This window comes from Fonsecaea pedrosoi (assembly GCF_000835455.1).
Source record: "Fonsecaea pedrosoi CBS 271.37 unplaced genomic scaffold supercont1.8, whole genome shotgun sequence".
In the NCBI taxonomy this organism is placed as follows: domain Eukaryota; kingdom Fungi; phylum Ascomycota; class Eurotiomycetes; order Chaetothyriales; family Herpotrichiellaceae; genus Fonsecaea; species Fonsecaea pedrosoi.
Window position 1 is genome coordinate 1,473,395 of NW_013550608.1, and position 13,499 is coordinate 1,486,893.

General features: G+C 52.4%; 8 protein-coding genes across 8 annotated transcripts; 7 read left to right on the forward strand and 1 right to left on the reverse strand.

Moving 5' to 3' along the window:
• Positions 1–222: 222 nt before the first annotated feature.
• Positions 223–1,368, forward strand: Z517_11840 (uncharacterized protein; the record flags this gene model as incomplete). Its single annotated transcript, XM_013423423.1, has 3 exons — positions 223–356; positions 481–843; positions 909–1,368. 3 exons carry the CDS (start codon positions 223–225, stop codon positions 1,366–1,368), a joined length of 957 nt encoding a protein of 318 aa, XP_013278877.1.
• A 150-nt stretch (positions 1,369–1,518) lies between these two features.
• Positions 1,519–3,343, reverse strand: Z517_11841 (uncharacterized protein; the record flags this gene model as incomplete). Its single annotated transcript, XM_013423424.1, has 4 exons — positions 1,519–1,866; positions 1,927–2,638; positions 2,693–2,960; positions 3,028–3,343. The coding sequence occupies 4 exons, from the start codon at positions 3,341–3,343 to the stop codon at positions 1,519–1,521; spliced, it is 1,644 nt and encodes a 547-aa protein (XP_013278878.1).
• A 519-nt stretch (positions 3,344–3,862) lies between these two features.
• On the forward strand, positions 3,863–5,453 carry Z517_11842 (uncharacterized protein; the record flags this gene model as incomplete). The annotated part of the gene is made up of 4 exons (XM_013423425.1): positions 3,863–4,189; positions 4,242–4,753; positions 4,803–5,130; positions 5,250–5,453. 4 exons carry the CDS (start codon positions 3,863–3,865, stop codon positions 5,451–5,453), a joined length of 1,371 nt encoding a protein of 456 aa, XP_013278879.1.
• An 885-nt stretch (positions 5,454–6,338) lies between these two features.
• On the forward strand, positions 6,339–8,155 carry Z517_11843 (uncharacterized protein; the record flags this gene model as incomplete). The annotated part of the gene is made up of 5 exons (XM_013423426.1): positions 6,339–6,687; positions 6,751–7,385; positions 7,440–7,498; positions 7,564–7,614; positions 7,687–8,155. The coding sequence occupies 5 exons, from the start codon at positions 6,339–6,341 to the stop codon at positions 8,153–8,155; spliced, it is 1,563 nt and encodes a 520-aa protein (XP_013278880.1).
• A 725-nt stretch (positions 8,156–8,880) lies between these two features.
• Z517_11844 (uncharacterized protein) lies at positions 8,881–9,119 on the forward strand (the record flags this gene model as incomplete). The annotated part of the gene is made up of 2 exons (XM_013423427.1): positions 8,881–8,939; positions 8,987–9,119. The coding sequence occupies 2 exons, from the start codon at positions 8,881–8,883 to the stop codon at positions 9,117–9,119; spliced, it is 192 nt and encodes a 63-aa protein (XP_013278881.1).
• Positions 9,120–9,224: 105 nt separating this feature from the next.
• Z517_11845 (uncharacterized protein) lies at positions 9,225–9,644 on the forward strand (the record flags this gene model as incomplete). Its single annotated transcript, XM_013423428.1, has 1 exon — positions 9,225–9,644. The coding sequence occupies one exon, from the start codon at positions 9,225–9,227 to the stop codon at positions 9,642–9,644; it is 420 nt and encodes a 139-aa protein (XP_013278882.1).
• Positions 9,645–10,285: 641 nt separating this feature from the next.
• Positions 10,286–11,147, forward strand: Z517_11846 (uncharacterized protein; the record flags this gene model as incomplete). Its single annotated transcript, XM_013423429.1, has 2 exons — positions 10,286–10,428; positions 10,478–11,147. 2 exons carry the CDS (start codon positions 10,286–10,288, stop codon positions 11,145–11,147), a joined length of 813 nt encoding a protein of 270 aa, XP_013278883.1.
• An 874-nt stretch (positions 11,148–12,021) lies between these two features.
• Z517_11847 (uncharacterized protein) lies at positions 12,022–12,550 on the forward strand (the record flags this gene model as incomplete). Its single annotated transcript, XM_013423430.1, has 2 exons — positions 12,022–12,086; positions 12,184–12,550. The coding sequence occupies 2 exons, from the start codon at positions 12,022–12,024 to the stop codon at positions 12,548–12,550; spliced, it is 432 nt and encodes a 143-aa protein (XP_013278884.1).
• Positions 12,551–13,499: the final 949 nt, after the last annotated feature.

Sequence of the window (13,499 nt, forward strand, 5' to 3'; positions counted from 1 at the left end):
GTGTCACGAGTCAGGCAGTCTATCTCGTTCAGCCTAGGTTCATGAAAGCCCCTCACGGAACGCCACATGAACGATGAAGCACGCAGATACCGAGGAATCTGGTCATCAAAAGGTCACCAGGTCAGGATGAAGAGGTGGAATTTCTAATATCCTCGGACAATTGACAATTATCCTTTCGCCCGGGACAGAGGCGTCAAGTCTTTTGTCGTCCACTAGGTCACCATGTCGACAGTCACAACGCCAAAGAGGCGCCTGGAGCAGCTCAGCGGCCAGATTGCCCAACCTCCAATCATCGATGAAGGGACATACAAAGGAATGCCCCGGGTTGCCCGGAGGGCTGGAGATTCAGTAGGACAGTGAGTTCCAAAGGCCGAAACCCCATCCACCCCCCTGGCGTACCTCGTTACGAGTATTCGTACTCGTACAGCCCCCTGGTCGGGAGAGACACGGAATAGATCTGACGAAAGAGGAATATGCCAGACGCACTCAGGGTAAAGTGGTCATTATCACGGGATGCAACTCGCCCCTGGGTATGGGCCGAGCAACGGCGCACCAGTTTGCCAGGAATGGTGCTCGGGCAGTCTACATCTGTGACTACATGGACGACTACCTGAACCTGCACGTGGAGGAGATGAATGAACTCTACCCCAAGGTCGCCGTCCATGCGCGAAAGTTTGACGCAGGAGACGAGGCCGGGGTCAAGGCCGTTGTGGCCCATGCTCTCGAGACGTACGGACGACTCGACGTGTTCTTTGCCAACGCCGCAAACTCGGGCACCTGGAAGGAAGTGTGGGACATTGAGGTCGAGGAATTTGAGCGGACAATCAGGACGAACTTGACCAGGTAGGTCCTCGCGCCACAATCTGCTCCCACATCTGATCGCAGACACGAACAATGACGGGACACAGTGTCTTCCTGGCCATAAAACATGCCGGCCCTGCAATGCAGGTGACCAGCAAAGACAAGCCCTACTCGAGTGGTTCGATCATCGCCACCTCTTCAACAGCCGGTCTCCGCTCGAACGGCGGCAGCACAGATTACAGCGCCGCGAAGAGCGCGGTGGTGAATCTCGTGCAGACGGCCTGTTTCCAATACGCGGGACGCAATATCAGATGCAACGCCATCGCGCCGGGCATGACGCACTCTGGCATGACGGAGCCGGTCTTCTACGGTCCAGCCCGAGAGAGAGGCACGCTTCACAAGGTTGGGCAGCTGTGTCCTCTTCGACGAGGTGCCGTGGCCGACGAGATTGCGAGGGTCGCGCTATTCCTGGGCTCGGATGAAGCCAGCTATGTCAATGGCCAGGTATGGGCCGTGGACGGTGGGTTGAGCTCTGGCCTGCCCTACAAGTTGGGCAGTATGGCATAACTGATCATTATCACAACGCTATAAACGATGATCAAATACAAACCAAGTAACCCGTGAAATATATCCTGCTCTGACGAAAGCCCATCACATTTTCTGGCGCACTCCTGCTCTAAAGTAGAACCCCCCCTTTGGGCTCGCGGTTCGTGTTCATCAAAGCTTCGGTCTCGACGTGGACAGCTTCATCGAGTCCCGCTTCGCCCATTCCTTCATGACTTTCCTCTGAATCTTGCCGCTCGGCAGACGAGGGACCTCAGGGATGAACGCGACGCCTCCGACAAGACGCTTATGCTTCGACACACGTGGGTTCAGCCACTCCTGGACCTCCTTCTCGGTGACTTTCCCGCGAGATTCTTCCTTCAGTGCCACGTACGCCCGGGGCCATTCGCCGTCGTCAAAGGTAACGCCGACCACACCGGCATCGGCAATGTCGGGATGCTCTATCAACGCGGCCTCGATTTCTGCCGGCGACACTTGAAGGGCCTGCACCTTGATCAATTCCTATCGCGGTCAAGTTAGCTGATGGGTGTGATAAAAGTCGATTATCGTCGTGTATCATACCTTCTTCCGATCCACGATCGACATCCATCCGTCATCGCTCATCACGAGAATATCACCGCTCTTCAACCATCCAGTCACAGGGTCGAAAGTGTCGAGCGTCGCTTGCGGATTCCTCCAGTATCCGAGACAGACCTGTGGGCCGCGAACGTAGAGCTCGCCCGCCTCCCCTATATTCGCCTCCCTGCCATCGTCTGTGATGATCTTGACCTCGGTATTGGGCATGACAACTCCCACAGAGCCAGTCCGGTGCTTCTCGTAGTACGGGACGCCAGACACGGCACATGTTGTCTCAGTCATGCCCCATCCCTGCGTGATCCGAACATTGAACTTCTTTGACACATTGGCTTCCAGCTCCCGTGAAACAGGTGCGGCACCACACAGGATCTCCTTGACGCTGCTTAGGTCGTAGTTTGCCGTCTCTGGTCTCTTGTCTAACATGATTAGGATCGGGGGAACGGTCTGGAGGCGGGTGATCTTGTGGTCTTGGATGATGCGAAGGTACTCGACAAACTCGAATTTGCTGATGATGAGCATGGGGATGTGGTTGATTGTCGCCATGAGCATGCCATAACACTGTCCGTAGGCGTGGTAGAGAGGTAGGAATCCCGCCCATTTCTCCGAGGGTTCGAAGTCGTAGAGAGAATTGATCTGCTTGACGTTGGAGACGACGTTGAAATGAGATACGCAGACGCCCTTGGGCAGGCCGGTGGTGCTGAGAATCTCGTGAGCTACAATACGCAGACTTGGTCAGGGTCAATCCACATACCCGGACGAGAAGTTGATTGCCGCAGTGGTCTTGACTGCCTCTTCACCCGGGAGTTTCCTCCATTGCCACCGCTCTCCCTGCTCGGGAGTCCCCAGAATGACCCTCCAATCCGGAAGACCATCGACAGTTCCTGTCTCACGGTCCGAGAAGACATACAGTCTCATGCCCGGAACAGCTGCTTTGGCGGCGGCAGCCTTCGCGGTCGATATCAAGGTGGGATGTACAAGCAGAACCTTGGGCTGCAAGACTGTGATCTGATATTCCAGTTCTGACCACCATCCATGAGCTTCATGTTTCATTTGGACAAACCATAGCTTTTCACAAGCTCTACCCACCTTTGGCAGTGAACGTTGGGTTTGCACCGGAGAACGCAGCACCAATGCCCACCACTCCGAAATACGATACTGGGACCATGATATGATTGGGCGTGAAGAGCAAGCATCTATCTTCGAACCGCACGCCTAACTGCTCGAGACCATAACCAAACCGCTTGGCCAAAGCCAGGGCACTCTTTGGAGAGTTCCAATGCGATGTGTCCGCAGCATCGATCCAGAGAGGCTTATCCGACACAGGTCGATCGGCGGGGAACAGAAAATCCAAGATGCTGCATTTCTGCAGGGTCAGAGGCGCGATCTTCGAGGCGTGAGGCATCTTTGGCGCAAGCAAGCAACGGGAAAGAAACAAGGATCAACGTCTATCACCCGCTTCAGCACGAACACATTTGGGGGAACGAGCATGAAGGTCTATATCAAGAGGCACATCCCGGGAGCCCATGTCGACCCATCTAGCACGCGCTGTTGCCGTTGGGGACGCACCAATAGCCGATGCGACATGGATCGATTGCCAGCAGTAGAGATACAGACTGCGCGTAGTGCCTCGATCGAGCAGCTAAAGGCACAAACACGAACGACGTCGACTGCATCGAGGTCGCGGCCACTCTCCGGAGCCCTCACTCCGGGCTCCGGATTGGAGACCATCTCCACAACTGAGCAAGTGTAGCACAGCTGCTTTACCTCGGCCTTCCATTCTAGGAGACTCGCAGGACTCGTGTCAGGCTATCCGCGGGCTTGCAGTGTTGGTTCAAAACTGCCAACAACAGCCTCATGCTATGTGGATTCTGACTCTCACAACTGTCAAGGAGTCTCGTACAGCAATACGGAATCCCACACCATGGCCACCATCCCAGACCACCCGTCTCTTGCTCGGATCCCCCCAGGATACCGGACAAAGCTGAGCCCCAAAGCAGTCGATATCATTGCCAAAGTATACGATTGGGTTGAAAATGAGTGCATTCCGGCAGACCACATTGTCAAGGCGCAACTGGAGGAGAACCGGTGGGCGATGCCGCCCTACATCAAGGAGCTGAGAAAGAAGGCAAAGGCACAAGGCTTGTTCAATCTCTTCCTACCGAACCACTTCAAGGAAAGCCCGGGACTCACGATTCTGGAGTATTCGTGCTGCTGTGAACTTCTTGGCCGAGTTTACTGGGCTCCAATGGTAGGGACCAAGGCGTTCGAGGGATCAGGATGGGTACTAACAGAGTGTCCAGACACTCAACTGCCATGCGCCAGACACCGGCAACATCGAGCTTTTGGCCAAATACTGCACGGAGGAGCAGAAGAAGAAATGGATGCAGCCTCTCTTGGACGGAGAGTGCTTGTCTGCCTACTCGATGACAGAACCTGATGTTGCTGCCTCGGACGCAACGAACATTTCGTGCCGTATTCGACGTGAAGGCAACGAGTACGTGATCAACGGTCGGAAGTTGTATGGGAACTGGATTGGAAATGAGGATGTCAGGTTCTACATCCTAATGGGGTGCTCTGATCCAGACAATCCGGATCCGTGGAAGCGCCATTCGACCGTGATTGTGCCCAGGGACACTCCAGGACTGAAGGCAGTCCGGTACATGACAATCATGGGCTATGACTGTGCCCCAGAGGGACATGGTGAGTATGTGTATGAGAATGTAAGGATCCCCGCGGAAAACATCATCTTGGGAGAAGGGCGAGCATTCGAAATCGCTCAAGGTCGACTTGGGCCGGGGAGAATACACCATTGGTGAGTTGGCCTCCGAGTGCATGCTGCCTTCAAACTAATGCTATCGAAGCATGCGCCTGCTTGGTCAAGCTGAGCGCGCATATGAACATGCACTCATCAGAGCTACGGATGTAAGAAAGAAGCCCCGGGGTAAATTGATTGGTGAGTTCGACAGCAATATCGAGCGGCTTGCCGACATGCGCATGGAGATCGACGCTCTTCGCCTGGTTGTTCTGAACGCCGCAGAGACCATGGATCTCATGGGCAACGTCGCAGGAAGATACGCCATTGCCCAGGCGAAGATCATGGTGCCCCTAGGCGTGACCAAGATTGTGGATGAGTGCATGCAAATGTTCGCTGGACAAGGACTCACGCAGCACACATTCCTCCCTGAAGCTGTAAGGCCACCCTCCCCTCTCTCTTGTCTAGAATGGGCGGTTCCCCCCCTCATACCCCCCAACAACTCATGACACACTTGGCGAGGAGCGGTCTCGACTCGAGCTAACGATTTGGGCAGTGGACGTACGCCAGATTCGCTCGGATTGCAGATGGGCCAGATGCTGCTCACAAGCACCAAGTTGGGCGAGATCAGCTGAAGACTGCGGCTGAAGTCAGGTCGAAACATCTCGGGTACAAGAACAGATACCATGAATTGGCAAAGGAGTGGGGAATGCCTGCAACGGAACGCTTCGAGTATGTTGCGCGGATCGAGAAGTTGTAACCTAAGTGCCACAGAAGCACGAGCAGCACCAGCCACCCGCCAGCCAGAAGGGCCCGGGGCACTACAAGGTAGTCGTGGTGTCATTCATTGTCCCACCCGTCAATGCCTAGACCAGTGATAAATGTCACGTAGGGTGTCAATTACTGCTAAAGGCAATTGACTACCTACCAAGGTACCTACTAAGAGAGAATCCAGACTGAAAACTGAATGTAAAAGCCCCCAGAAGAAAACCTCCCTGTAAGCGTGGTGCAGCCATTGACGCCCTCACCAACACCCCTGCTGGGTGCCTGGAATAGCGCCTATAAGCCTCCCTATAAGGATGCCCACAGTCGTAACTATCTGGGTCCTTATCACCACCCCCACAGCCATCACAATGCCCCGAAACGCCCCTCCCAGACGCCTCCTGCAAGGCACCCAATAATTGCCTCGCTGCGTTCCCAGGTGAGTGGGATCAACACTGTTCAAATGATCTTTCGTGTCTCGCACAACGGTCCTCCTTCGTAGTCTAGTACCATTCTGACTAGTCGCCTCATTCCAAAAGAGTCGAGCCGCAGGTTTCGCCCCGTTGAGAAATTTCGCTTCCTTTCGCTGGGGGGCTTTTGTAACATCGCTTTGGGTTTAGATGACACCTGGCCGAGGTGAGGGAGTTTTGATGGGGATCCGTGATGGAGGGTCAAGATGGTCAAGATGGTCATGATGGCATGTGCCGAGGGTTACGAGCCAAGCCTTGACCGCCCCGCGTCCTTCTTCCGACTTCTCCAGAATTCCCCCCGTGTGCTAAATCCTAGCTTCATCTAGTATCCCATTGTCCAGGACGCTCTCACCATTGAGATATCAGAAGAGAAAGCATTCTTGTCAATACAGCCTCAGTCAGTGATGGAGACCATGACCAGCGAGATTATGCTGCCCCTGCAGCTGTCGACAGGTCCGCCGCTATCAGTCCGCAAGCCCAAGCAGATCAGTGACAAACGACGTGACAAGAAACGAGTCGCCGACCGACACTGTCAGCGCCAGGCCCGAGCTCGCACAAAGAACAAAATCGCCGAGTTAGAGTCTCTGGTAGCACATCTGACGAGCCAGTCCGGCAATGAAATCTGCAGAGAGCTGAGGGAGCAGCTCGAGAGCGCGCGGACTGAATGTCGGTCACTCAAACGCAAACTCGCGACGATATATTCCCTAGCTCAGATCAACCTGGAGGAAGAGTCGGATGAACGTCACGACGTGGAGGGGAAGGGTAGGTTGCAACCAGCAGCAGCTTGGGGGATATTGACCAGACAACTAACAAAAAGCTCACCAGAACGCGCCGACTCCTCCCCATCTTTTACACTGTTCAACCAGCCTAGATCACCTCCGGTGGCCGTGGACGACCTCCAGGTAGAATCCAGCAACGACGCTGGGCGTCAATCGCGTGGACCTGCGTGCAACGTCCACGGTGAGGCTGAATTCGGCTTTGCCCTCGATGATAGCCTCAATTTAAACTTTCCGGATGCCATGTTCGATGAGCAAACTTTCAATCCGATGGGGTTAGGGCCAACACCACTTGAGATGGATGGAATGTCCGGCCCCCACAGCTGTAACACAATCACCACGACCGCGACCGCGACCACTTCGATGCCTCTTTCGTTTCCCGAAAGTGGGTCCTCGTGCACGTGCTCACACCATACTCATCCACACAAGCAGTCAAACATGTGGGCGTTTGTGAGCGAGACGTTGATGGATTGGAAGACGCACAACTGGCCTAAGCTTCAGAATGAAGACACTACTGCCGACGATATCGCCGTGCGCGCTGTTATCGAAGGCTGGACTGAACCTAGCCTGGTCAATTTGACTGCTTCGTGGCGCATTTTACGGGAAGTCGACGAGAAAGTATGGGCCAACTCCCGCGACGTCGATCGCCTGGCCGTCCTCTGCATTATGCATTTACTGCTCCAGGTATGGCTGTCGCCCCACAATGTGGTTACCGATGTATCTGACTTCAGAGGACAGTGCCACCTCAATCCTTCAGAGAAAAATCAGTCCAACCTACCTGCGTGGTATAGGCCAAGGTGACACTCATCCCCGCTTCGACCTCTTTCTACCTGCTGGTAACGACGACGCTGACTAACAACAGACCGTCGCAAGTGGCTCAGAAACATGCATATGCCATCGACTTCTTCGTTTGGTAGGTGAAGACCGAGAAAACCCCTTCAAGTCTTCCTTCCACACCAACATGGTCTGATCTCTTATCTCCTAGGCCGGGAATTCGTGAGCGATTTGTCTATCACTACCACAAATACTGTTCGAACAGGTTCTGGGCACTCTTGGCTCAACACTTCCGCTTCGTGTGGCCGTACGATCTCCGCGACTGTTATGTACACAATCGATCGACGAATAGATATCAATTGTCAGACTTATTCCGGCGTCATCTCAACGACCTCACGTCCTTCACCTTTGACAAAGACATGTTTGGCAACTACCCGGAATTCGACTGCGACATACCAAAGTACATGAAAATTCCGACAAGTCTGACTTTGAAGCAGCTGGGCAACGAACCACACAGGCGGAGGTACAATGAGATACCAGGGAACCAGAAACTGATAGGATTTGCTCCTATGCCTGCCACTAGCCCTCCAGGGCAGTGGTTTGTACCCCCCGACGATATGACGAAAAGTGTTGGCTCCGTATTGTGGGGCCAGCCGCTGCAGATGAATCAATTTCTATAGGGTCAGAATGAACAGGGCGTGGTATAGCGAATGTGGTCGTCTGGGGTAGAGCGCGAAATGGGAATTTGACCTCAGGTTGACGGAACTCAGGGCGTTTGCCGCTATAACGCGGCCTGATGATAATGTACGGCCCGAAAAACGCCTCAAGGTATCTTCGAGAAGGAGCCTTTATTGTATTCAATGCAATCTTTGACCTTTTAATCTACACGAGTGACTGGTGTATGATTTACAGACCTCACGGTATTCACTGAGCAGAATATCCAGCTACTTCGCTAACGTCGAAACAGACTCTGTCCCTACTTTGAAAGCGATTTCTCTCAAGCATGTTTGCCGGAGGCCCCTCATACATGAGATATTGAGAGCCGTCCACTTTGTTATGCTCCTGACACTTTCATGCCCTCACTTCTGCTTTCCTTCGCTGCATTTCACGTCTCCTTCACCAGGGGCCAGCTATACTCAACATTCCACTCAAGGGCACGAGTAAAGGCTCACATAAAATCGTTCACTTCGATCACCTGTCACCTTTCACCTTTCGCCTTTCACCTTTCTTTCCTTACACCACCTCGAAATTGGCAGGCTGCAGAAACTGCGAGATCTGCCCTCGATTCAACAACTACACTTGTTGATCTGCCTCAAGGCTCAGACGAAGAGGTAAGCTAAAATTCTCACACGATGCAGTGCTCGAAAGGCGGGTTATATTAACGCCACGATCAATAGGATCGAGGATGCAAGAGACTGGGAGCAGAGAGGGTGGGACACTGGACGAGGACTTTGAGGTCGATAAGTGAGTCCTTGTTCTCCTCACTTTTTGGAGGCCGCTAAGTTTTCCAGCATTTACACAAGCCCAGTCGTCAAGGTGGTTGTTGGATCGCTAAACCAAGAGTTTTACGTCCACAAGAGGCGCATGGCCGAAGTGAGCCCCTTCTTCAAAGCTTGCCTTTCAGCAGGGATGATGGAACAGTAAAACAACGAGCTCGTCCTCTCAGACGATCCATGTAGGGCTTTCAGATTTCTGGTCAATTGGGTTTACAACCGCAGCGTCCCAGCCATCCGTAACGAAAAGGATGCGATGTCAGCCGTTCAGGCATGGACACTTGGTGACAAGTATTACATACCAAAGTTCCAGAATGCTCTTTCTGATGAGCTTCGAAGCTTTTGGGCAGGGGATTTAGTTCACCCTCGCACCTTTTTATGGCTGGTCGAGAATAGCGCCGATGTGACCGCTCTCCGACAACTTGTTTGCGACTATCTATCCTATGGCCTGGTACATTCGTCCTCGATGTACAGATATGCTTGTGACGAGGATGAGGTGGAGTCTCCGAGTGCCGACGGTTATGCGAGGGCGCTCAAGGACTTACTAGCCAATCCCGAGATCGGCCTCGAGTTGTTCTGGGCTACAAAAAATCTGAAAAGAGGAGGAACAGATCCAAAAGACTCTGGTCGGTGCTATTATCACGTTCAGGTCGAAGGCCAGACTTGCGTGAGGTAAAGACGAAAGAAAAAGTCAATCTGTTGAAAAGAGGTCGGATTAGATGGGACAGCTTCGGAACCAGGACCGTGCTCAAACTTTGAAGTCCGCACAAGCGAGAAGAAGCTCAATAGCATGGACCTGGGACCTAGGGACTCAAATAATCCAGTTGAATATGGCAAAAACGAGTCCTGATGTTTACGGAAGGGGCTCCGTGACATGTCAGGGGGCTAATGCAAGGACATGCATCACATATTGGACTATGAGGGACAAGAACACCACGGCAACCGTGCTTGTCTACTCGTTGAGAGCTGGATTTCCTCGATAGAAAGCGGGATGTCATTGCCCCATTTATTCCTGCCAAGCTGTTTTACAAACGATGTGAATGGGTTGATAATGGTTGGATTGGGTTGAGCTGCGAGGATTGATGAGGCAGTGAATGTTGAATCGACAGTGAATAAAGTAAGTGAAGCGCGCAGTGAAGAATGCCACTCTTGACTATTTTACGAGGTACTTGGGTCGTGGCTTCCTCAAGTTTTCCGCTTCCTTGAGTACTGGATTCATTCCATCCTCCTCCTCCTCTTCCTTCTTTCTTTCTTCTTCTTCTCCCACCCTCAACTCAGTTTCGCCTACAATATTCCAGTCTCAGCTGTACAGCTGTCATGGATATGGACGACACAGACTCTCCCTCTATTCAGGGTCAGGCTTCCTCTTCCGCCATCATGGACACTCACGACTCAGACGCACTCTCTACTCAAAGCCAGGCTTCCTCGACAGCGACTTTAGGAGGAGGTGAAATACAAAAGTTAGTTGCAGCTCGCAGATCTTTTTTGACTGCCCTAACTCAAGCATAGCTTTACCAACTCCCCTATCATCACGATATCAGTCGGCAAGGAGAAGACAGCGTTCAGAATCCACAAGGACAGATTGACTGCAGACTCCGTGTTCTTCAACAAAATGTTGACTTCTGGTATGGCCGAGTCGCAGACAAACGAAGTCTCCTTGCCAGACGATAGCCCTAAAATCTTCGGTGAATTTGCGGTCTGGATTTATCAACGCGCAGTCAAGCATCACTCGCATAACAACCATCTCATGATCATGAAATGCTGGATACTAGGAGACAAATACGGCGTTCCCCAGTGGCAGGATCAGCTCATCGAAGATCTCGCGGGGCTCTGGCGTGAGCCATTTCGTTTCCGCTTCGACGAGCTTTCTTGGGTGTTGGAGAATGTGCGCCGTGGAAGTGCGCTTTTCAGATTCGTCATGGACCTCTTTGCGTGGAAGTTGAGACAATTTCCGGACAAGTACTTTGCGAACGGGAATGTGGCAGAAGAAGTCAGTCAGGTGTTCTCGAGGCATAACTTCCCCCTGTCAGCTTTCCTCGTCTCTGCATTCCCACTCAAGGGACACTTCAGCCGACCTCCCGATTGGATCGACCCTTACCTTGTCCGCAATGAAGGAAAATTTGTCCCGTTACATATTCAGAAACTCCGTGAGAAAGGACCAAGACCCCATGGAGTGTAACAGCAAACTTTTCGAAAAGTTTTTCGACTATGGGGATGCTTAGTGAGATTGAGGAGAATGCATATGAACGATCGGGCCAGGGATATCCAAAGAAGATGAAATACAAAAGCAAAGGTAGGGATTGACAAAGTGGAGCTTTAGCAATCAAATGCACTAGCAGGATTCAATTCATGGATCGTGGATGCAGAGGATAGCACAGGTTGAGCGGGAAGGTCCCACCACGGCATGTAAGCTTAGGCTTGAGACAATGGTTGATGATATGTTTTGCCGTGGAGTTAAAAGGCGCTTGACCGTGATGGATAAGTGAATTTGAACCTCAACACACCTGACACAGCACAAGATATGCCTCCTCCACGTCTCTAACCGCAACAGCAAGTGTTGCTTCTGCTCTTTGTGTGAAGTGAATGACGAGTAACCAACAATAACACGGATTTACCATAGACGTCTAGGGTTTATGAGGACAACAAGACAATGCAGCATCGCAGTTTCATATGAACCACGGAAGTAACATAACCAGAACCCATACCACTGTCTCTGCCGGGTATGTGCCCTGCAGTAATGAAGTTAGACAGACTTGTTTGCGATATATATACACGGTAAAAAGAGGCGCGGGCAATGACCCGATCTCTCTTTCATCACAATTTCATTCTCAAACAAGAATTACACCTTTTGGTGATATACTGACCCTGGTATCTTCCAAGCCTCCCCTCACCTTCACTTGTTTCCATCTCTCTCATCCTTCCAAGCTCTTGAGGCGGTGCCCATTCCAAACAGGGGGAAATTTTGCTGTAACTGAGATTAGACAGAAGTCCCTCACCTCGCCTCACTTCTCCTCCCAAGTACCCTTCCTCGTGTTGTCTCTCCATCGGCCATCATGTCACGCACGAATGAATCTCACGAGCAGATTCCAGAGCCCAATAGCGCTATTCTTGGGAGAGGGTTAGTTATGATCCGACCCGACTCTCTCTACCTGGCCGATCAGGGAAACCCAAATGACTGACCGACCGGGCGCGGTGCTGACTGACTGAGTCAACAGATTCGTCGACTCCCCGCTGGTGACACTCACGGCGGGCGAGGAAAAGTTTTTCGTCCACAGACACATCCTCGTGGCCAAATGCCCCTTCTTCGCCAGACAGCTCGAGTCCGGACCGCTGCGGCCGCCTCTGCAGAAGGAGGAGGAAGGGGAGAACAAGCCGGTAACTGAGGAGCTAGAGTTTCCACACGACAGCAGGGACATGATCGGCCACTTCCTGGCCTACATCTACACCGGCCGGGTGGACTTTTCGCAGTCCGACGACGCAGTCCTCGCCATCTTGAAGTCGTGGGTCCTCGCGGGGGAGCTGTCCATGCCGGACTGGAAGAGCCAGCTCGTCGATCATGTCATTGCGCATTGGGCGGATTAGTAGCTGTGGGCAGCAACGGTGCGAGACTTGACTGGGAGGGAGGCCCTGGACGGTCTGACAATCAATGGTAGATCAGGCCAACTGTGTCGGGTGATCGAAAGGACAGTGAAAGGGATGCGGCAGAGATCTTCGGTGCTCGGTGCTCGGTGTTTTGACAAGTGGGAAACTCGTCGAAGATGTGACAGTATGACAATGGGGGGTTGGACTCGTTGTCCCAACTCATCAGGAGTGCTGAGATTACGTGCATGGCTCAAGACCAATATCAGAGGACAGACGAGGCCTGGGGCTTGATGGATCATGGGAGAGGAAATGAATGAGCTTCAGTCCTTGGCGAACATGAAGGGGATAAGGGGCCTGCAGGGCATCCAACACCACCATTACTTTGACATCTTTCTCTTTCTTCGCTGGGGCATGCATGCATGCATGCATATCATGACCTGCGAGAACGCAGCTGAGCGTCATTTTCACTTCTCAACAACACAATGAAGCTTCTGAGGGGGTTATGATGAACACTGAACACTGAATACGGAGCGAGATCATCGTAGCATATCAAACGTCAAATTGAACGAGGGAACCTCACTCACTACCTTCTTTTGGTAGACCGCAAGAACTGATCGATACCAGATCTGAGGATGTGTAAGGAAAGGACAGGAGAAGAAAGGATAGGATAGGATACTCAGGTACGATAGGCTCAAGTAGGACATCCGATCCACAGCTTCCGTCCCTCGTGTCTTGTGTCTTGTCCCTCTGGATTGTCGTCGGACAGACTTGATAGAATATACATCCACACGAACCAGGTATTCGCTGATCGGCTGACCGGCTGATCGCCAATGCTAGATAGCTTCAGTGCCTCGTTGGACTTGAGTCGTGGAGGTTCATTCACGTTCAGATAGATAGTCCGTGGCCTCCAGAACATACAGCGTCGGAAATATTCACATGGGCATCTGGG